Genomic DNA, 21,088 nt, shown 5'->3' with positions numbered 1-21,088 from the left:
GCCACCGGGGCTTCTCCTCGGCCTGGCGCCCGCCGGTGCCGCTGCCTTGCCTTGCTTTGGCTCGGTATCGCAGGGAGCAGGGGTAGAGGGGCTGAGCCGGGAGCTGCGAGGACGTGGTTTGTGTAGCCCAGAGGGTGTGCTCGTGCTCGGAGTGGGTTTTTTGATGTTCTTGCTGTTTTGTGTCTTGCCAGAAGGTTGTGCGAGGACCGAGGTTACCTGACCCGGCTGAGCCTTTGTCACATTGGAAGCGAAGGGTTCGTGCTTCCTTGGAGTAAAACTAGCAAAGTGCATGTGCTCAGTGATCTGCTGCAGCCGTCTAGTTTTTCACTTTGAGTTGCCAGTTTCCAGTATGTTCTACAGGAGATAATTTTTTTCTTCACCCCTCTGGCTGTTGTCACTTTTTAACTTTAAAAACAATCAAAACCTGCAAAGGTCTCCAGTAGCAAGGACGGTGTGTTGCATTCAGTTAATATGACAGGGCTTTCTGAAGACATTTAAGCGTCCAAGACACCGTTCTTGCAATCCCAAGTTTAACTTCCTGTCTGAGGCAGGCTGTTCTAATGCTTCAGCTCATTTGAAGTCCATAATTTCCGGTGTAATTGTATCTTTTAGAGTTGGACACACTGTATTGCAGTTGAGCTGGAAAAAAAGCCCAGGTGAATGCTTGAACAGGAACTGGTTGCAGAACTGTTGCTTGAAAGTTAAATCTGATTCCTTAATCAGCTGCCTTCTCAAGTTGGTACTCTTTTGGCTTCTCGAGGAGTTGTGTTCAAGCAAAGTTTGTGTGTTGTGACTTTGAGTTTTGTTTTAGCAGCAACAAAAAAAAGGCATTTCACAGATCTCCACATAGAAGTAGCAAAATTACTGTATGTAGTGAAAAGCCTCATCTCATTTAAATTTTGGTGATATTTGGGCTCTCTTTGGGACTGTTTAACTATTTTCCCACTGGGATCCTAATAATTGTTTCATGTCTAGATGCTTGCAAGTTATTTGCTAGATGATTTGAAATGTATTTGCTTAACATCTGTGTTTGTTCAGGTCTTTAGAAAAATGCAAATGGTAACAACTTTCTGCAGTTCTCTCTGCTGGGATTTCTTTTGTCCCTGTTAATAATAGGGTTATCTAGTTATTGCAAGAGTAGATTATGGTTTGTGTAGGAGTTGCAATATGTACTAATAGCTGGTAGCAGTAATTCTTTTTGGTTGTTTTAAAACTCTGAGACATTGTGGCAGTTTTTGGGGATAATGTTTTGTTACTGTGTCTGTAAGGTAAAGAAAAACACGATGTAGCAGTTCTCCCTTCTGATTCCCCAGAACAGTCTGAGCAGTCTTGGATTCATCCCTGGGAAAGGAAATGTGGCTCGGGAAGTTCAGCCTTGTAAACTTGAATTCAGTTTTTTGCTTGCTTGAAAAGTACTGTGCAAAAAAGGCAGATGTGCAGCATTGTGGCTTTTGCTTAACAACAGGACATTCTGTCTTCCTCTCCAGTTATGTGTAATATATGTCTGGATGTTTGAAAATTGTCCTGACTGACTGTGACTCTTGTGTTGTCAGGTTGCAGTTAGGATGAGCATCAAGCTGCAGGCACAGTGAAAGCTTTCCCAGAGTCCTCCCCATGTGGTTTGTGTACCAGTGGCCTTACACTTGCTGGTGTCTCTAACCAAAAAAAAAATACTTCAGGTTGGCATAATTCCCACATTAATTTGTTTTAATGAAGTTGGAATAGAGGAATAAAAAGACTAAGAAGGGGGAAGTACATGTATTTCCCAGAAGGAAATAATCTGCACTTTGTCACCTTGTGATTCTTTCTTCACCCTTCTCCCTTCCCATCCTCTTGCTGTTCACTTATCTAGACTTCATTATTTTTAGATCTAAAAGTGTATTTAGAGTAATGTAATTTCTTGCACAGCACAGCTCATAGCAGTGGAGGTCTCTGTTGAAATCAATGGTTTCTGATTGGCCTGGAGCTGTAGTTTGCAGAGGGTTTGCCCCCATGGATCAGTCAGCTCCTGTGGAGATGATTGTGAAAATACCTGAGAGAAGCACTTCTTTCCTTCTGTCTCTGAATGCATCAATTTGCTCTTCAACTGGAAATTTCATAAGTTTTCAAAGACTGACCATGAATTGGCATTTGTCAGACAGAGGTACAACGTGTTGAAGATAAATGGTTGATGATTCATGACGTCCCTCGGTGAGTTCCAGTGGTTCTCCATCCCTGTGTCACTGCGTGTTCTGCCTGGCATGGGCTTGTTTAGTCTAGAGAAGGCTGGAGCAGCTTCATCCCAGCCCCATCTCTGTCAGGCTGTTATCAGGAGAGTGGAGCCAGGCTTTTCACAGTGGTACCCATGGGAGAACAGCACACAAGGGGCTTAAATTGGAACAGAAGGGATTTGGATTGGACATGGGAGAGCTGCCCTCTGCATGAGGGTGGTCAGGCAGTGGAACGGGTTTGTCTGCTTTGAGCTGGAGGAGGTCCCTTACAACCTGCATTATTCTGTGATCATTTGCATAGCTTCTCCTGTTGGGTGTGTATCCTTTGCTAAGGGGATGATCTGTTATCAAGTGTTGGTGGAGTTGAATAGGTGACCTGCTTGAGAGATTAACTGGTCCTGTGATGCTGGGTCCATTGTGTTCCTAGAAAGCGCTGGAGACACTCCTGTCTTTGCAAGTTTTAGTGGAAACAGAAAAGAGACTGAAGGAAAAATAGTCTAAAGCTGCTTGCTGTTTTAGTTTTTTTACCACAGTCTAAACACTGCTCACTCCTTAATCTGAGCAACCTAAAATATCTGCGTGGTAGTAAAATTGCAAGAGTATCAGGAACTGAAACAACTTGTCCTTATTTGCTCCTGTTAATCAGTAGTGAAGGGTGCAGCAACTGATGGTCTGAACCACGTTTGTTGTGAATTCCCATGTACTCCTGGACCAGCAGCACCTGCTTAAAGGCTGTGTTTGTGCTCTCTCATTACACTGATTCTCAGATCTTCCAGAAAACAAGCTTGAGTTTAACTTCGGTGAAGTGGTGTGTAGGGCCAGCTTACATATCCAGGGAGCATGGTTTATTTATGCTGGGATTACCTGCAAAATAAATATAGTCATAACTGAATAATAGAAGGCAATTTGCTCTACTAACATATTAGAATGTATTGGTTTGAGGTTTTTCCTCTTTAAATTCAGTGGTTTTTTCCTTGATGTGTTGCAGACTAGAAAGACTTTATTGACTTTATTTGCCTGTGATGGTTGTTCATTGATTCTTTGAATACAGCCTGCTTTTTAAATGTGGCAATCCCTGGCAGACCACCTGTGTTTTATTTAGCAGTTTATATTCTACTACTGTGCACACTAGTTTTTGTTGACTTTTTCAGAAAACGTAGTATTCTTTAAAAAGTGCAGGCTTGCCATGCTCCAATTCAGAATGAGTTAATTTTTTTTTAACTGATAGGAGCAAGCTTACATATGTCCAGGTCTGATAATGCATTAAAGCATAACTGCTGGTTGAAGCAATTTTTTGTTCTTTCTCCATATTGCAGGAATGTGACAGTAACCCACCTCCTCCAAATGTCACTGGTGCTTATGTGTTTCAGAGAAGGCAGTCTGTCTGTTGGCAGGTGACCACTGCTTCCAAGTAAAAAAGTGCTTTTCTTTAAGTTGCACTTCTGGTGTTGCCACTTGAACAGAAAGATGGACTTTGTGCTGCAGCAAGCTGACAGAGAATCATCTGCAGATTGTTTCATGGTTTCCTGCTTGTGAAGGAAGCAATAGGGAGAGGTTTTATCCAGAGGTTTTATCCAAACCTGTGGCAGCAATGGGTCTCCTAAGGACTGTGTTTCCCTTAGGAGTTATGGGCAGTGTTGGTGTGCTTGTGCTAATCTCTTACACTCAGAGCTAAGGCAGGAAGAGGGATGACTGTAGACAGGAACACTGAAGCTGGGGCAGGCAGTGGAAAAGATGCTGTATTTTTGGATTTTGTGGACAGAAAATCTTCTACCCAAGGCCAGTGTAACCCTAGTTTTATTCCAGGTCACTCGTGGCCCTTGTGAAGCCTCTGTTCCCTTCTAGGCTTCCTCTGTCTCATACCCTGATGCATTTTCCTCCTTGGTGCTGCTCTTGGCTGGGTCCTGCAGCTTCACCTGGTATTGGTGCCATCTGCCACGTGCCAGAGCAGATACTTGGGATGTGATACCTTGTAGGATGGGATTTGTAGGAATCATAGCAAGGGGTGAGTAGAGGGATGGAACTTACACTTGATGTGTCAGTGTGTGGCCTGTCAAAGGTATTGGAAAATTTGATTTAGGTGTCACTGTGCAAAAGTCCCCTGCAAAGCAACAGTCCCAGTTCTGCAGTGTCAGCAGGTACCTGTTGAAGACAAGAGTTGCTGGGAGCTGCAGTTTTTGTGCACTGTACTGGGTTTCAGCTTCATCACTGACTGCTGGGTGTTTTTTGGGGTGGGGATAAACTCTCCAGTATGAGCAGATTCCAAGAAATCGAGTGAATAATGTGAGTTAAAGTATTGCACCTTTGTGTTGGTAGCTCAGCTTTCCTGCTCTGCTTTTGTGAAGAAGCTGTTAATCAAATGGACTGTGATGTTCTTAAGTGGATGTGAGGAGGGAGGTTTGGTTTGAAGTGACAGGCAAGAAAATTAGTTGTCTTAAGCAAATTATCTCCTTTTCCATGGGGAATTAAGGTGGAATATCTTACACATACACAGTAGTAGCTTTCAGCAGGTGCCTTTAAAAGAACAGGTGTGCCACATCTTACATGCTTTCTAGGTTATTGCAACTTCTGTCTGGCTTTATATTAACTGAATATTCTTGTCTCTGTAACCAGACTTTGAGTGAACCATGGACAGATTTAGCTGGATGACTGAAGCAATTCTGTGTTGTCCTGGTGTTTGACAACATCAGAACATGTGCAGTCCTCCTGGCTTTCCAACAGATCTTAAAAGCCTTTTATATTACATTTATCTCATTAAAACATTGTACTGATAAGTGTATCAATACAATCTTGCATGGGTTGTGTCTCACTGAAAGGGACTGGGCTTGATGACACAGATCATTCCCATCTTGTTCTTTCTTTAGGTACATCTCTAAGCTTCTTAGACCTGTAACGACAGGCAGAAAACACAAGACAGTGTGGAGGAAAAGGTGATGAATCAGAAGAGGAAAATAAAAAACCTTTCCAGGGAGAGAGAGTGTTCAGCAAAACCATATATGAATGGCACAGGAAAGAGTAAGGTTGTAACAAACAAACAGAAAAAAAATTAGTCAAAGATCATTAATTTCAGCCACATTTTTTAGCTTGTTCTCATTTCTGACAAAATCAACATTATAACTCTTCTAATTTATGCTGGTTTTTTATTTATTTAATAGAATATTACCTATCAAAACACAGATATGTTTTTAGGAGGAGATAGCAAGCTGGCATGCTAATCTTTGGATTTAGACACCGTGGTTCTACTTTCCATATTTAAAATATAAATTCCTTCATTCCTTGCAGTCTCTAAGGCTTTCTCACAGTTTTAGGATTGAACAGGAGGCATCTGGTGCTTGAGTGAGGCTCTTGTGCCTTGAGGAACTAAATGAGGTGCAGTGCTAGTGTAAAGCTTGATCTTGGGTTTGCATGATGGTACAGTGAACTGTTCAGGGTGAATAAACATCATGTGTGTGGGGAAATTTAATTTAGCAATAGCTCACTTGCTTTAGCTCCAGGAGAATAACCTGGTGGTTTTCTTGCTGTCCACGACTTCATTTCAGTGTTAGATGTTTGACTGTTGAGCATTAATACTGTCAACTAGACTTGCACTTGAATGTTTAGGAATGATGCCCAGTAGTGATGTGAGTTCATGGGTTGAAGTTGAATCTTTGATGGTCCATAAAAAGTGAATCAGGATGATTTTCAGCTGTGCTGATTGTCAGCTCCCCCACGACCATCCCGAATGACACAACTCTGGGTACTCACAGGACTAGACTGGGAACAGCAGGCATCAAACCTAAATCCTAGAACCCTGAAAACATGGATGCTACCTGCTGTTATGCCATGGATCCATTAAAAGAGATTTACTCTTCTATAAGTCTGGCCAAATTTATGTAACCTTAAAACTTCCAGCCAGGAGTCTGAATCCATTTCAGTTCCTATTTGTATGAGTAGAGCTCAGACAGCCAAAGGCCTGAAATACAAAAAGAGCTTTCTTGTCCAACTATGCACAGAAAACTAGGCCTGGGAATATCCTCTGTGAATATCTTGGGAATGTGTATTTTGCTTCTCTTAGAAATTTGTCAAATCTGAAACAAGTGTGTAAGTAATTGACATCTAAAGGAAACCAAAATAACTGTCATGTCCTATGTCCTAAAACAGAATTTCATGCCTTTTAGACTTGGCAGTGCAATTCAAACCTGTAGCTCCAGGATTCCTGGTCAGGGATTACAGAGGGGGACTGGTGGCTGGCAGATCTTGATGTTGAGCAAATATAGTTTGCATGAAGTAAACTCAGATCTTAAAATATAATGTAGTGGGTTTTGAATGCAGGATTTTTGTGCTTTGAATTTTAGCACAATTCTTCATTCTTTCAGAGAGAAATCAGGATAAATAAAAATGAATTTGCTTTCTTGAAAAATGCAGTGGTGTAGTAAAGCCATCATCTGTGCTGATGGTGTGTGATGGTTTGTAGGCTGGGTCTGTGTAGACTGCTGTGCATCCTGTGTGTTTAATCCCTCTAGAATAGAGGGACTCGTGTTCAGAAGTGTGGGATGCCTCCGAGCTTCCAGCAGCTTCAGTGGGAGCTGCAGATTTTCACCACTGTGAAAAATCATGGTCCGTGTCTGGAAGTTACTACAGGTTCAAACATAAACAGGGAGTGTACTCCAGCCTCAGTGACAGGATAGAAGAGGATGGGCAGAAGCATTGTGTTAAGCAATGAGCTAGTGAATTAACTCCTGTTAGGTGCCATTGAAAGGACTCTTAGATGGACCTGTGGATGGTGAAATAGAGGAGCTAAATAGATGAATCAGTTGGTGTAAAGCCACTTGCAGACAATCCATATTAACAGGTCAAGTCGAAACAGCAAGTGCTTGCCAGCTTTTTCAGGTGGTGTAACTTCTGCACTATGTGAAGATAAGGTGGTATATGAAGCCAAGGTGGTAACACTCATTTTTGTTCTCCTTCTCCACTTTTATACCTGAGATGTGACCTCACACTGAAATAGCACCACAAACCAAATGCTGTAATAAGGAACTAAACCATTCGGTATCCGAGACTTTTTTATTTACAAAAGTCTAGGATACAGAGGTGAGATTTGCCCTACTTATCCCAAAGAAAAATTCAGGCCAGCTGACAGGATTTGTGTTTGCCAGTGCTAATACTTGAGCCAAGTGTTACGCTTATTCCTGTGATCCTTCTGATGATTTTGTTGGTTGTTTGTTTGTTTCCCAGTCACTGGCTCTGGGTGAGGATTCAGAATGGGAGACAAGCCTATCTGGGAGCAGATTGGGTCCAGCTTCATACAACATTACTACCAGCTTTTTGATGCAGACAGGACTCAGTTAGGAGCAATATATGTAAGTATCTACAGAAGGGGGGCTGGGGCTCCGTCCCATTATCTGTCCGTGTTTCTCTGTTTTGGGGTGTGAGAATACAAATGGTTGGATAGTGGGTTTTATCCTGACTCCAGAATGTCAGTCAGTGCAATCACACCCAACATTTTTTTATATTTTTTTTAATTTATGTTTCATTTCTCCTTTAAGCTTTGTTTGCCTTGTAGGCAGTCAGACTCATAAAAGCCCTGTTTGGCTGTAGACAGTGGCTTGTATTGGAGGGGGTTGGTGATGATCCTCTGATGAAATGCTCTGTAAAAGCAAACATTCTGGCCTCAGTCTGCCATTATTTACAGCCATGGATTTGCTTGGATCCCTCTTGAACTGGGATGTAATTTAAGTCCTACCCTGTGTTTAGCGGTTCTTTCAGGTGTTTCTTGGATCTCACGCTCTATTAAGTCTTGAATCCAGTTTAAAAAATGTATAATTTGTTAAATAAATCTAAATCTAATTTAAATTTCCTCAAAAATCAGATTTTTTTTATTTTTGCTTCTTATCTGGCACAAAGGAGATTTGTGATTAAAGACTGTAACTAACAAAGGCATGGAACAGCACCTTTTGGGGGAGGATTCCTCCAGAGCATGCAGAGTGCTCTGTGTGTGGAGTTGATTACTGATGGTGAGGAATGCTGCTGGGTGGCTGAAGTGTTTCAGGAAGACACTCAAGTCTTACAGGTCTTCTAGTAGCATATCCTGTTTTTCTGACTGGTTTTTCATCTCCTGAATGAGTTGAGTTTCTGCAAGCTCTTCAGGATTGAACTGTTAAACACCCTCTGACACCTCTCCTTATACCTCAGCAGTATCCAGCAGCACTGATAGCATTTGCTCTGGGCATTGTTGTGTTCTTGCCACCTGCCAGATTGTTGCTTTATTTTGCCTGAGAAGTTGTGTACAGAGCCTGTAAAGGAAGAAAACCAAGCAACCTCTGTTAAAGCCACAGCTCTAAATATGAAGGCTCTTAGCAGTTTGTCACGTTGTTACCAAAATACATTCAGTCCTCAGAAGACTAATTTAAATTCCTGGAGACATGTCCTTCCACACTACGAACTCCTGGCCTTTTTTTCAACCTTAGAGTCTTTCTGCCTTTCATGGAGAGACCTGTGCACATGTATTTGGGAGGACAGTTATGGAGGTCACTGATATGTATTGCTTTGTGGAGTTCCTAACTATGAAGAGAGAATGGGACCCCATTCTGTGTGGCTAAAATGCACCAAATTCACAATTTGTCTAAATTTGGGGAGATTTTGCAGAACTGGGCTTTTAACAATGAGCTTTTTGCCTTCAGACACGCTGTAGGAGCAAACAAATTTTGTAGCATACAGGAATGCAGCAGGGAGCTCTTGGATTTGGTTTGTATTCCTGTATCACTACTTCCATCACAAGATTCAGCTTACTTTTACTGGTGTAATCCAAGTCAATCAAGCTTTTGTCACCTATCCCAGGCAGGGATGTGGCCAGTCACTTTTGCTGTGAATTGTTTGAGTTAGGTGAGTTGGAATACCACCCTTGTGGTGCAACTCATTTAGTCAGTTTTCTTCATATATTTTTCTCTCTCCACATGCTTGACTTTGTGTCCATAGGATTTTTTTTGTATCCTTTGGATTTTCTTCTAAAAGCTAACTTTGATCCAAAGGCAGGAACTTTTTTGCAGGTAGGACCATGATAATGAAATGTAGTCTATTTAGGTTCTAGTTGATTGTTCCAAACTTTTTCAGTTGCTCTTGGTGGTTTCTTCCTATCTCCCTCTGAGGTGGTTTTCAAATAACTGGATTCTAAGGCTATATCCTAAATAAACAAAGCCTCTTACCAGGATTGCTTGAGAGTTACCTGAGCAGGTTGCTGACTTTGTTTCTTTCCCCCCCAGATTGATGCATCATGCCTTACGTGGGAAGGACAGCAGTTCCAGGGCAAAGCAGCCATTGTTGAAAAACTCACTGTAAGTCTGTAAACCTTACTGAATGTTTTGGGAAACAGTTCTGAAGACTATAAGATAATTGCTTCTGAAAATCTGAGTTAGTCTTGAATAAGGAACTTGTGCTTCCAACTTTGATCTTCCAAATGTTGTGAATTAATGCTACATAGTGGGGTGTTCCATTGGTGACTCTAATGGTGGAGTTTTAATTAACTCCATAGTTTGCAAGGTTATTTTGTGACTGCAATTGTATTTGACATTACTGATTTATTCTTTTTTAAAAGGTCTAATGCATAAGCTGCCTCTGATCTAGAGGAATGAAAGGTGTCTTTGCTCTTTTAAGGCATGCCAAGGAAGAAGCAATAGCAAGCCTGTTACTTGGATCTGTCTGTGATAAAGACTAGACACATAACTGCAAGGAACAACTTGTTTTCTGATACGTAAACTGCAAATAAGTTCTGTAGTGGAGAAGCTGACTTATCCTCAATGCAGATTTGTCAGCAGTTCAGATATGAGCAGGTATGGTTCAGGACTTTGCAACATGTGTTTCCTCTTCAGCAAGTGAGAGGACACTGGAATTCTATGTTCATTTAGTTAAACTTGGAGAAGTTTTATCTTCCTGAGTAAATTCATGCTTCTGTTATAAAACTGGGTGTACTTACAAGCTGTCATGAGACTAGGAAGTTTGTTTCTCTTTCAAGATACGTGAAGGACATGCTTTTTAGGTCATCAGACAGTCTGCTCAGAGCATGGTATTTCAGACAGACGTACTTAACACTGAGAAGAAAAATCAGTGTAACTTGACACTCGTCTTGTTGCACAGCTACTGCTCCTGTCTTATGGAATCACTCCTTTCATCCAAGGCATCTTTAACTGTGAAGACCAAGGTTTGAGCTCAGGTCTGTGTTTTAGGTGCCTGTCTTGCCTTTGAGAAGGCCACACACCTCAGAAATAGCACAGCTTGCAACTGCTCGCTTGGAGGTGAGGAGATACTCAAGCTCCAGAGTTGTTTGTTTGCGTACTCAGTGTTCTTTAGACTTCTGGGCTAGCAGCCATTTAGATACCCAACCAGCTAAGCATTTGCTTGGCCACAGTGTCTGACTGCTGCCTTGGATCCAGCCCAGTGCAGATCCAGCCCCTTTCCCACCACAGCATTGCTCATCTTTACCTTCCCTGTCTGTGGTGCAAGTTGGACTTTCTGGATTTATGTGCCTGCCGCAGTCTTAACTGGTGAGTGAAGACACACTGCTTTGCTTTAGGGAAACTTTTTCTGACTTGTATTCATCTGCTTAAAGTAAGGAAGAAGTGCAGTGAAGTTACTGTGCCCTTCCACTGCCCCAACTCGTTACGGGGCTGTATCAGCTTACTGTGACTGATGTCGCCCAGCATTCCTCTGCCAGCACTGAGCTGCCTGGGCTCCCTTTGCTGTTTCAGCTTCATGTGCTCACCTACTCTGTGCTTCTGGAGCTGCTTAGTCAGCTGAGCAGATCCCTGAAAGTGTGACACTGAAATTCTTTTGCTTTCTGCAGTCCTGTGTCCCTCAGGGCCTGGCTGGTGAATCGATGTAAGCACAAACAGGTGGCGTTTTCTTTTACGTCAAATTCTTTGCTGTGTAGCAGCAATGCTACGGCACCTTTTCAGTCTACTAATACAGCAGGGGAGGGTTGTGTGGGCATTGCTCTGCCAGCACTGGCAGACCTGTACCTTGTTACACTGTGGGAGGTGACACTTGTTCCTTGTGTCCTAACTGGTGCTGGGCTTGTTTCACTTACAGTGCCTGTGCTAATTATGGGCAACTTGATTTACCATTTGAGATAATAATCATGTAGTTCTGTGAACATACTGGACCAAGGAAGAAGGTGAGACAGGTAGCCTTGTTGCTAGGAGTGAGTTTATGCTACTCAGCTTTATTCTTGCATAATTTCTCTTGTGTGACTTCAAGGACGATTTCATCGTTTTGCTAGTGAGAGCCCAGTCAAACTGTAGTGTCAGAGGATGCTAAAAGCCTTGGTTGTTGTGTGACTTCATGCTTTTTAGACACATTTATTTGTACTTTTCATATCACAAAATCCTCCTCTCCAGTGTAGATGGATGTCCATAAGCAGCCATCCTTTTGAAATACCCTCTGCTTATCCTAAAAATTAATGAACTTTCCTGTCAGCTACTTTCCTACTCTTTCCACTGGGATTTCCCCCAGCACATCATGAGTAGCTCACTAGCCTGGCCAGCTGCTTGGGGTTCTTTTCTCTGAAGGGAACAGTAATAGAATCATTAAGGTTGTAAAAGACCTTGAACTGAACACTACCTTGTTAAATAAACCACAGCACTAAGTCCCATGTCCAGTTGTTTCTTGAACACTTCCAGGGATGGTGGCTCCATCACTTCCCTGGGCAGCCTGTTCCAATGCTGAACCACCCCTTCAGTGAAGAAATTCTTCCTGATGTCCAACCTGAACCTCCCCTTGTGTAGCTTAAGGCTGTTTCCTCTTGTCCTGTGGAATCGGGTACTTGAAACAGGCACTGTCTTACCCAGCCTAGTCTTTGGTTTCTTGTCACAGTTTTGCAGAGCTCTTGATTCCAAAGGCTTTCCTTCCTCCCTGTTTTGTCTCCCCAGTCTTGCCTCTCTTGTCACACTGAAAGCTGGATTCTGGACACAATTACATTCATTCCTCTTCATCCCTCTGCCTTTTAAAGGGGTCTTTTTGCAGGACTTGTTCAACAAGAAGCTGCTGTGCTGAGATGGGGCTGGGCTTTGTAGTACTCTTTTTTATAAGGAAGATGGTGCAATGTCCCAGGCTATGCTTGTGCAGGCTGTGTGGGCACATTGCACATTCAGTTTTGGGATGGTGACCCTGGAAAATAGTCTGTTGGTCATCAGTAGATAAGACTGCTCTGGATTTTTTTTTTTTTGGTTGTTACTAAATGTCTGTCCCATATTACAAACCAGTTGGCCCGCTTTGCACTTCCTAGTTGGTTGGGATTGTACTCTCAGCCAGGCAGAGACACCACAAGCTTTAATAAAGGGTGTTCTTGAACAGTGAGGGCTTCTCTGCACACCTCATTTGCTTCCTCAGGCCCTGATCCTTCCACAGTTTCTGTGTTCTCTATTATCCAAAGATTTAGCTTCCTGGAATTATTCCTAGAGCCTTATGCTTGTAGAGCCAAGACTGTACTTCACATCTGTGACAGTCTCCACCTTGGCCTTCTAGGACATCTTTGAGGCTCCTTCCACTAGAGGGAAATGCAGAACTTGTCAAAGTACATGTTTGGGTCTTCTTTGACCTGTTTTTAAATGAGGGGAATGCAGCAAAGGCATCCAAGTGCCACCTGAGGTTTGAATGACCATGTGCTGCCATCCTGTGCAGTGCCTGGGCTCTGGGCATCAGCCACATGGTCACCCAGAACCCCATCCATGCTGAACTGCCCCTAAAGCATCTGGCAGTAAGGCAGCTCTTGGGAGAGCAATGCCAAAGTTGCATTTGTGTGACAGAACTCCGAGACCCCCCAGATATTTGCTGTTCACCACTTAGAATTGTCCATGGTCGGAATGTGGACGTGGTCTAAGTGTCCACAAGATGTGTTCCTTGCACACATAACTCCAAACATACTGACATTGGCTACCTGAGCATCAAGGAAATTAAAAAGGGGAAAGGTGAATTGTGGATTTCAAGTCTGGAATACTGGTTCTGGCTTGTCCACTTTTCCTTTCCATTCATAGCCACTTTAACAAAGAAGCAAATTCGAAGTTCTCTGGTAAACCTCAAGTATTAGATGATAAAATCTTTTAACACTGTTCAGAGCAGAGGTTTGTGCCTTCATCGTATGAACTTTGAGCTTACAGCTGATCTGAAGCCCTTCAGGCAGTGCAGTTAGAGTAGGAAAAGGTTCCATTTACTATGTATGGTAACATTATTTCCTCTCTTGGTGCTTGAAAAACACAACTGTTACAATTGACCCAGCATAAGTAGTGCCCTCATTTGCAACAACTCTCTGTGCAGTACTGCTACAATAGACTTAACACTGCATAACTTGAGTTTGCTCAATCTTTGTTTTGTAAGTTAAATCATTAAATTACTGTACATTTCCTTATTTTGATCTCTTTTCATTGCAGAGCCTCCCTTTCCAAAAAATACAACACAGCATCACAGCACAAGACCACCAGCCTACACCTGACAGCTGTATACTCAGTATGGTAGTGGGACAGCTTAAGGTAAACTCTTTCCATTACAGGCTAACAAGTGCTTATGTCTTAGATTTTTGCAGGATTCTGAATCATCTGATTTCTGAAAACATTAAAATGCTCTTGTGGGTGGGGAAGGAAGATGGGTAAGTTTTCATTGGGACACCATTCTTCTGCTGTTCAAGACTGTCAAGAAACTGTTCATCCCTCCAGATATCTCACACTAGATAAACCACCTGCAATTTGGCAGTCACATGTTCTGTCCAGCAAAGTGCCATGACTTCTACTGTGCTTACAAATACCATGTGGGTTATAGAGGCATCATTGTTTCCCTTACCCTGATGCAGTAAGGTTTCAGTGCCCTCTGTTGCATTTAAAACCATCATCAAAGTGTTCTTGGACAGTATAAGCACGTGTAGTTTAACATCCTCTTTGTTGTAACGTTTGCATCGAGCTCTGATGTAGCAGACTTCAGTTGTTAGCTGACCACCCTTCAGTGAGTCCACACTTCTTCTTTGCTGTCACAGGACACAAGAATTCAGTCCTGGTGTTAATGCAGTCCAGTACCTCTGTTGTCAAAACTAATTCAGCAGTGGGAATGCTGCCTCTGAGATCAAACACTTAGTGTTGTGACAGATTCATTGTGTGAAGAATCAGATTATTTTTCAGGCTGAAGGATGACTGTATTGCTGTGTGAGTGATACTGCTGAGCCGTGTAAACTTACCCTGTCTCCCAGTATACCAGGGCCACAAATTAATTAAACTGCTTATTAATGAGAGATATTGTCCTGGAATCTGCAAAAAAAAAATATCCTGTGTGTAAAGTCAGCTGTAGGCAGAACTTGCTCAGGGTGGGTGATGTTTGTTTAAAGTCATGAAATTACATAGCAGTAGTTAAAATCATCAGAGTTAGTTTGGTCCAGCCATGCTGTGAAGTCAGGCCTCTCACACCATCCAGTCTTTAGAGTTACCTGAACCCAGTTTGTTTTAAAAGAGCTGTTTAGATTTCCTTTTCCTGTTAACTCTGAATGACACCTCCAGTGTCAAGGCATTCAAACTCCCACTGACACTGTACTATTTACTAAGCAAATGTAGGACTTAAAGTTTGAATCTGCTTGCTTAGCTGTTCTCTTTGTTTTGGGCTGGGCAGTTGAGAAGAGCAGTGGCCAGTGTATTTGCATCCACTTTTAAACCTAACATAGGCAGCTTTGGCTCTCATTAAAGTTGCTCCTGCTTCCCAGCTGCAATTTGGATTCCAGCTTTCCTGTTGTTCAGTCCCACATGCACACCCAGAGGAAAGACAGCCACATGTGACCATGGAAATCACTGAATGGCAGGGCAGGTATGCAGGCACACATGCTGATCTCAGCTTTACTCTTGGGTGTGCACACAATTCTGATATGACCAAGGCTTTTTGACCCAATGTCTTGGGCCAGTCTCATCTGCACCTGGTTTTGCACAGTCATGTTTTTAAGGTTATTGCATAATCATCAAGCAGATCACAGCTTGCAACAGTGATTGGTGTTGAGTCCTTTGGCAAGATACCAAGTTCTTAAAGATTTTCTAAAGCTATTGGGTTTTCTCATCCATTAATACAGAGGGATTGTAAATGCAGTCCAGGAGCTTTCCATAAATACCATGAGTTGGAGTGGTATTTCCTAATGTACCGGTTTTATCCTCTGAATAATTTCAGCGTGCTGAAATTACTCAGAATAATTTAGGGATCACGTGTTAGTGCATCTAAGTATTTGGAAAGAACATACTGGCTTAAAGTGTGCCTGTTGCTGTGATGAAACCAAACTTGTTTGTGAATTTTTAGTAAAAGAGGAAACATTTTTCTGCCCTTCACGTGCATGTGTCTCAAACCTTAGCTTTAAAAATCACATCATAATCCCTGGGAATGCTGCTTCTCACTGAACAGGTGTCCAGAAAGTCAAAGTGAACTTAGAACTTTAACTTCATGCTTCTGCCTTGTGTGAGGCTTATACAGGTGGACAAATGAAAGATCAGTACCAGTCTGTAGCCTGATGTGAACATGAACCTGCCAGCACGTGAACCTGGCTGTCAGATGGAGTGAATACTTCTTCTGGTGTGAACTCATACATGTTGACAGCCACTTCAGTGCTGGGCTATGTACAGTACAGTGACTGAGAGCAACAAGGGGCTCATCTGTAGCTCCAGTTGAGCAGGGAAGACTTTAACATGCAAACAGGGAGCTGCACACTTGTTGTTATTTAAAGCCGCCTTCTTACTGGTGTAGCTGCTCAGCCCACATCTGTTGGTCTATAAGGAAACTAGAGAATTTTGCACAAGGAAGGGCACTTTCAAGACCATCAGTAGCAAAGTTTGAAGGGAAAAGCCATGCTTGCTGCTTACTGTTCAGTTATCCTTTTCATGGAACTGTGAGCCAAATTCTTCAAAGTCCAGGACAATTAATGCACATGCTTTTAATCCTCTGCAGTTTTTCAAAACTTGCATTGTTTCATGTAATGAAGGAGCATACATAATGCTTTTAATAGAGTAACCCAAGAAAATAATAGTGCTGAAATACCTGTAACATGCCCTTTCTAAGTTATCGTTCCTGGCATGATATATAAATGGGTTTTCTGAGGCATTAGTTGCTTGAATTGCTGGTAGTCCCAAAAGTTCAGTGGAAACATTGTTCATTCTGAGAAAGCTGGGCACATCTTGTATTTCTTGCTTAAACCATTGGAGAGGGGGAAATAAACCAAAGCACAAAAACTTTCACTGTAAAAAACATGTTTCTAAGTAAACATATGAAAGATCCTCTTTTAGTGGTTGCTGAGATAGGTGTTAATGTCTGGGGGGGTTTTTTATCCTTTTGAAGAGGTATAATAAATATACATCCACTTATTCTAATCCTGTTGGTTTTTATTGCTGTTCATTGTCTGGGGGCTGCTTGCTTGCTTCAACTAGGAGGAGTAAGGATGGGTTTAAGCCTTTAGGAGTGAGTTCCATTTGGTGTGACACTGCTTTGCTGATGTTCCCCCAGAATGTCACCCCGTACCTCCACTGTGCTTCACCTCGTAACATATTTCTCCTGTCACGCTCAGGCAGATGATGACCAGGTTCTAGGCTTCCACCAAACCTTTTTGTTGAAAAATTTTCAAGGTGCCTGGGTGTGCACCAACGAAGTCTTCAGGCTATCCCTCCACAACGTTTAACCCTCTGCCTTACCTGTCTTCCATGCAGTCCTCGCTGTCCTGGTTGAGTAAGGAGTGCTCTCTTCTGTCCCTTGAGCATGGCTGTGGCTTGGCATTCTCAGAGCCGTGTGGCAGATCTGTGGCTCTCCCCAGAGTGTGAATTTTGAAGTGATTGCTGCAGAATTAATTGTGAATAACTAATTGTTATGCGGTGTTTCCTAGTCTTAAAAGGAAAAGGAAATTTGCAATTAAAATCACTGGATGTTTTTGTAATGCATGCTGAATACTTAAAGCATTGCTTAAAGCCTGTTAAATGAGGCTTAACATGTGAAAGAACCTGCAATCTGAAGTAATTAGCCTTTCCTTTGAGGTGAGGGTTGTTGCAACACTGCAGTTCAATCCACAGTTGCTGGGGATGCTGGTGAAGGAGTAAAACTGTCTCTGACCAGACAAGAGGAGGAAAGTTGTGCAGCTACATTTGGATTGCAAAGCAGTCTTGCATCTAAAACTCTGACGTGACCTATGGCTCTTTTGAGCCTCCAGGTCAGAAGGGATGTAGAAAAACTGGAAGAGGTCGAAAAGCTGCCAGAATTGTAGGTGTTGAAGAGCTTGTGGAGCTGGGAGAGGAGGCACGGCCTGAAATGTGGGTAGAAAACAGTTGAATACTTCCAACAACCTAAGAGCAAACTCTTCATGGTGGTGCCAGATGATGGAACAAGGGACAGTGGTTAGAAACCACAACTTGGGAGATACGGATTGGACACAAGGGAAGATTTTTGATAGTCCAAATTTTGGGAATGGACCATAAAATATTTACCCTATCTTAAATACAGTCTAGGATTTTCCTTGTTTTTCAAGTATACTGCTCTTTTGTGCTGTGAATACATAACATGAAAGGAATAAAGAAAACAATAATGTTTGACTTCATTATGGGAATTTGCCATCTCTACTACAGCAAGTGTTTTGGGAAAGAATTCCCTTTTAATCTTTTTTTCATGTGTCTGGTCCTGAATTGCTTAAGAAAGGAGGAAATTTTCCTCAAGCCAAAGTACCAAGAGCTACAGTGCTTTTGCCAGAGCCTACTTAGGCTTATCAGAAACTGAGGAAACCTGCACTAAGCCAGACTGGTGGTGGTATTTTTTTTCCATAGGCATATTTTAAAACCTGCTCGTGTCAGTAATGACAAGGTCCAATTTGGTGTGAAAACAACTTGTAATAGATGCCTCAGTGATCCACAATGAAGAGACCACAGGGCAACTGAGGGCTGAGAACCTTCCAACTCCCAAGCAGCAGTGAGGCTGTACTGGGATGTGCTACATTTGATACCTGGGAGAAGGTGCCAAAGGCACAGACCCCCAGGTTTCAGGGCACAGGCCACCTCTGCAGCACTGACACCGAGCCTCTCTTCTGGGCAGATGTGGCAAGGATAATACTTCCCTTGAAAGAATTGGCACGACTGCTGTTATAGGTGCTAATCAACTAGATGGGCTGGGCTAATCCAGCCTAATTGCTTGTGTGCACACTGGGCTCCTTACTCATGCTCAGGGAGGTGTGTGCTGAGGAGCCAAGCTGCCCGGTTCCTCTGTTGACATTTGTCTTGCTTGAAGGATTTTTCTTTCATTCACTCATCTCTTGAACACTGACTTGCTTATATTTCTGGCCTTACTTGTTGCCTTCTTAACTTCTGGCTGTACTAGTTTCCTTCATGGTTTTATAGTAATTTTTTTGCCTTGCCCAGCTGATGCCAGTGCTGATGACATTTTTGCAAGCTACAGGGTTGTACTCAATTTACTTTCTTCAGTAGGAAACTGTCTGGTAGCTGGATCATTTTTCTTGTCCTTTTCTGACATTTTAATTTTAATTTTTTTTTAAAGATAAGAAATGCATGTTTGATATGTGGGTGTTGGTTCTCTGTTCCTTCCCCAATAACTGCTAACCCTGTGCTTACCTTAACAGCTTTTGGGCACTCAGCTGGTTTAATAAATAAATATCCATCGTTATTTCAGTATCACTTTCCTGAGGGGTGAACCTAGAGCCCTTTTTGGTTTTCCTCTGTGAATTAGCATACACTTACTGAAACTGCCCTTCATCTGTGCCATTTAACTTCCTGGGCAGTTGTCACTGAAATCCTTGCAGTGGTTTTTGGATCTGAATGCTTCTTTTCCATGCACTTGAACCCACCACTTCTCTGGCAGACTTACTGTTCTGTGATATGACTCTGGTCCTTTGCAAGTTGCTCCTCAAAGCTGACTTGTTTCACAGTCCATTTATCACATAAGTGAATATTACTTCTTTTTTAGTAAAATTCCTGTTTTATTTTGTAGTCTGCTTTGCTCTTCACATTTTCACTTGCTGTTCTCAGTGAATAGTAGAGCACTGCCAATGAACGTTCAGCACTTTGACAGCCTGTTTCATGTGCTGCTCTGGCTGCTGCTTGTCAAGGCTCTTTTTTATGCATTTCCCCCCTTTTCTGAAGGTGAATAGTCATGTGTTGAAAGAATAAAGCTTAAAATCCTCCAAAAATGCTGAATTGAACACGCTGCAGCCAGTATCAGAAGACTGTTTTGTAGCCTGGTCCTGTGTGCTGTTCAGATTAAATCCCATTGTGTGATTTGCAGCTGACTGATTTGGGAATCATTTGTGTTATTTTGAGGATTTAATTCCTGCATGATGCCTCTGAGAAGACTGGTAAATAAATTATAGGTGGGAGAACTGATCTCCCTCTAATACTATTTTCTGCTTTTGTAGTAATATTGTAAATGTCCAGGTACTACACTGGAATGCCCAGTCATGTTGTCAGAGGCAGGAGTGGAGGCACTGCTGCAGAGATTCCCTGTGCTTAGAACACATGGTTGCAGCTCTGGCAAATATTTTGCTCCCTTCCAGCTGTTCCTAGACAGCAGAAGTGGGATGGACTAGGTTGCTGGCTAGCTGTACCTGCTGTGGGAATGCTTTCAAAGCCCAGAGCATTGTCTGGCTCATTTCAGGCAATGCCGTTAATACCAACTTCTACAGAAACTCCCTTCTGTCATCAACCCAAATGCAGCAGATAAAAACTGAACCAGCTTGATTCCTGGGCAAGGCATTTGTGATTTAACACTGAGGGAGGCATGTTCTGTCAGTGTGGTGAAGCCACGGAGTGACATGTCTGCAGGTCTTCCAGGAACCCCCAAATTCGGGTGTTGCTGCAGGATTTCTGTGTCACTGAGCACTGGGTGTTTGTCTGCAAAGCCCCTTGGAACAGACCCTGGTGGCATTAGTGACTCCTGAGGTTCTACATCTCTTACAGCATGTGCCGTCACTTAATGTCAGCTTTAAGTCATCTTATCATGAGTTTTGGAATAAATTTCTCAAAAAAGAGTGCTTTGACCTTTTTTTTCCCCCCTTCTCTTTCCACAGGCTGACGAAGATCCTATCATGGGGTTCCACCAGATATTTCTATTAAAGAACATCAACGATGCCTGGGTTTGCACCAATGACATGTTCAGGCTAGCATTGCACAACTTCGGCTGAGCTGCCCAGCCCGAGGCTCCCGTGCTTTTTTTTTTGTTTTGTTTTCGTTTTCCTCCTCTCCTCCTAACTGGTATTATTCACACTCACGGAACATTCCAAATATCATACACAAACCTGCAGCACTGCAGAGCGTGAGCAAGCAAGACTTGTGACCTGCCCTTCTGCTGAGTTTACATTGTCACTAGATGAGTTTCTTGTGCATGATGTTTGGAAGTTAGACTTAGCTGCATTTGATAAAGAGAAATTTTGTGTTGTACCAGCATGCCTCGGAAAGAATTTATAATGCAAAAGGTTGTTGTTTATGTACTGACAAGATGCTCTTATAACCCAAAGAAATGAAAACAGCAGCCTGTACAGCCCAGTTATTGATTTGTTCAGATGTTTCAATGCTACGTTACACAATAAAACAGAGATTTTCTTAAAAGTTTAAATTGTTTTAATGAGTTGGCTATGGACTGTGAGTTGGCTATGGAGTGTGTGGTGCTGCTGGCTGCGGATATCCTGTGTATGCCTGGTGGGGAGATGCTTGCAGACTGAACCTGGAGCTGAACAATGCCTGGAGCTTTACCAGAGACTGCAGGCAGGTCATACACCTTTTCACCTCCCTCTCAGCACCTTTCATAACGGAGACTTCTAGCTCAGCGTTGAACAGCGACTGGGTTACTTCTCAGCTGTTGCATGCCACCGAGGCAAACGCCTGCAGTAAGGCAGGGGGCTGACAGCAGTGCCGGAGCCC

General features: G+C 42.6%; 1 protein-coding gene across 4 annotated transcripts; it reads left to right on the top strand.

The window, feature by feature from the left end:
- Nucleotides 1-569: 569 nt before the first annotated feature.
- Nucleotides 570-20,783, top strand: NUTF2 (nuclear transport factor 2). 4 transcript variants are annotated; one of them, XM_018083460.1, is made up of 6 exons: nt 1,554-1,679; nt 5,075-5,140; nt 7,425-7,549; nt 9,449-9,520; nt 13,607-13,705; nt 20,239-20,783. In XM_018083460.1, the coding sequence occupies exons 3-6, from the start codon at nt 7,451-7,453 to the stop codon at nt 20,350-20,352; spliced, it is 384 nt and encodes a 127-aa protein (XP_017938949.1). In that variant the 5' UTR covers nt 1,554-1,679; nt 5,075-5,140; nt 7,425-7,450; the 3' UTR covers nt 20,353-20,783. The 4 variants fall into 4 exon arrangements, with proteins under 4 accessions (XP_017938940.1, XP_017938949.1, XP_017938956.1 ...); XM_018083451.2 differs by lacking the exons at nt 1,554-1,679; nt 5,075-5,140 and adding an exon at nt 570-656; XM_018083467.1 differs by lacking the exon at nt 5,075-5,140.
- The last annotated feature ends 305 nt before the right edge of the window (nt 20,784-21,088 follow it).

This window comes from Manacus vitellinus, unplaced genomic scaffold, assembly GCF_001715985.3.
Source record: "Manacus vitellinus isolate BGI_N305 unplaced genomic scaffold, ASM171598v3 scaffold_10_pilon, whole genome shotgun sequence".
Taxonomy (NCBI): domain Eukaryota; kingdom Metazoa; phylum Chordata; class Aves; order Passeriformes; family Pipridae; genus Manacus; species Manacus vitellinus.
This window is presented reverse-complemented; position numbering and strand designations above follow the sequence as displayed.

What these genes read in the sequence shown, in the direction of transcription:
- NUTF2 (XM_018083451.2), top strand. Translation starts at nt 7,451, where the DNA reads ATGGGAGACAAGCCTATCTGGGAGCAGATTGGGTCCAGCTTCATACAA. An exon ending in CTCAGTTAGGAGCAATATAT is followed by an intron (nt 7,550 to 9,448) that starts GTAAGTATCTAC and finishes TTTCCCCCCCAG; the next exon opens with ATTGATGCATCATGCCTTAC. An exon ending in CCATTGTTGAAAAACTCACT is followed by an intron (nt 9,521 to 13,606) that starts GTAAGTCTGTAA and finishes TTTTCATTGCAG; the next exon opens with AGCCTCCCTTTCCAAAAAAT.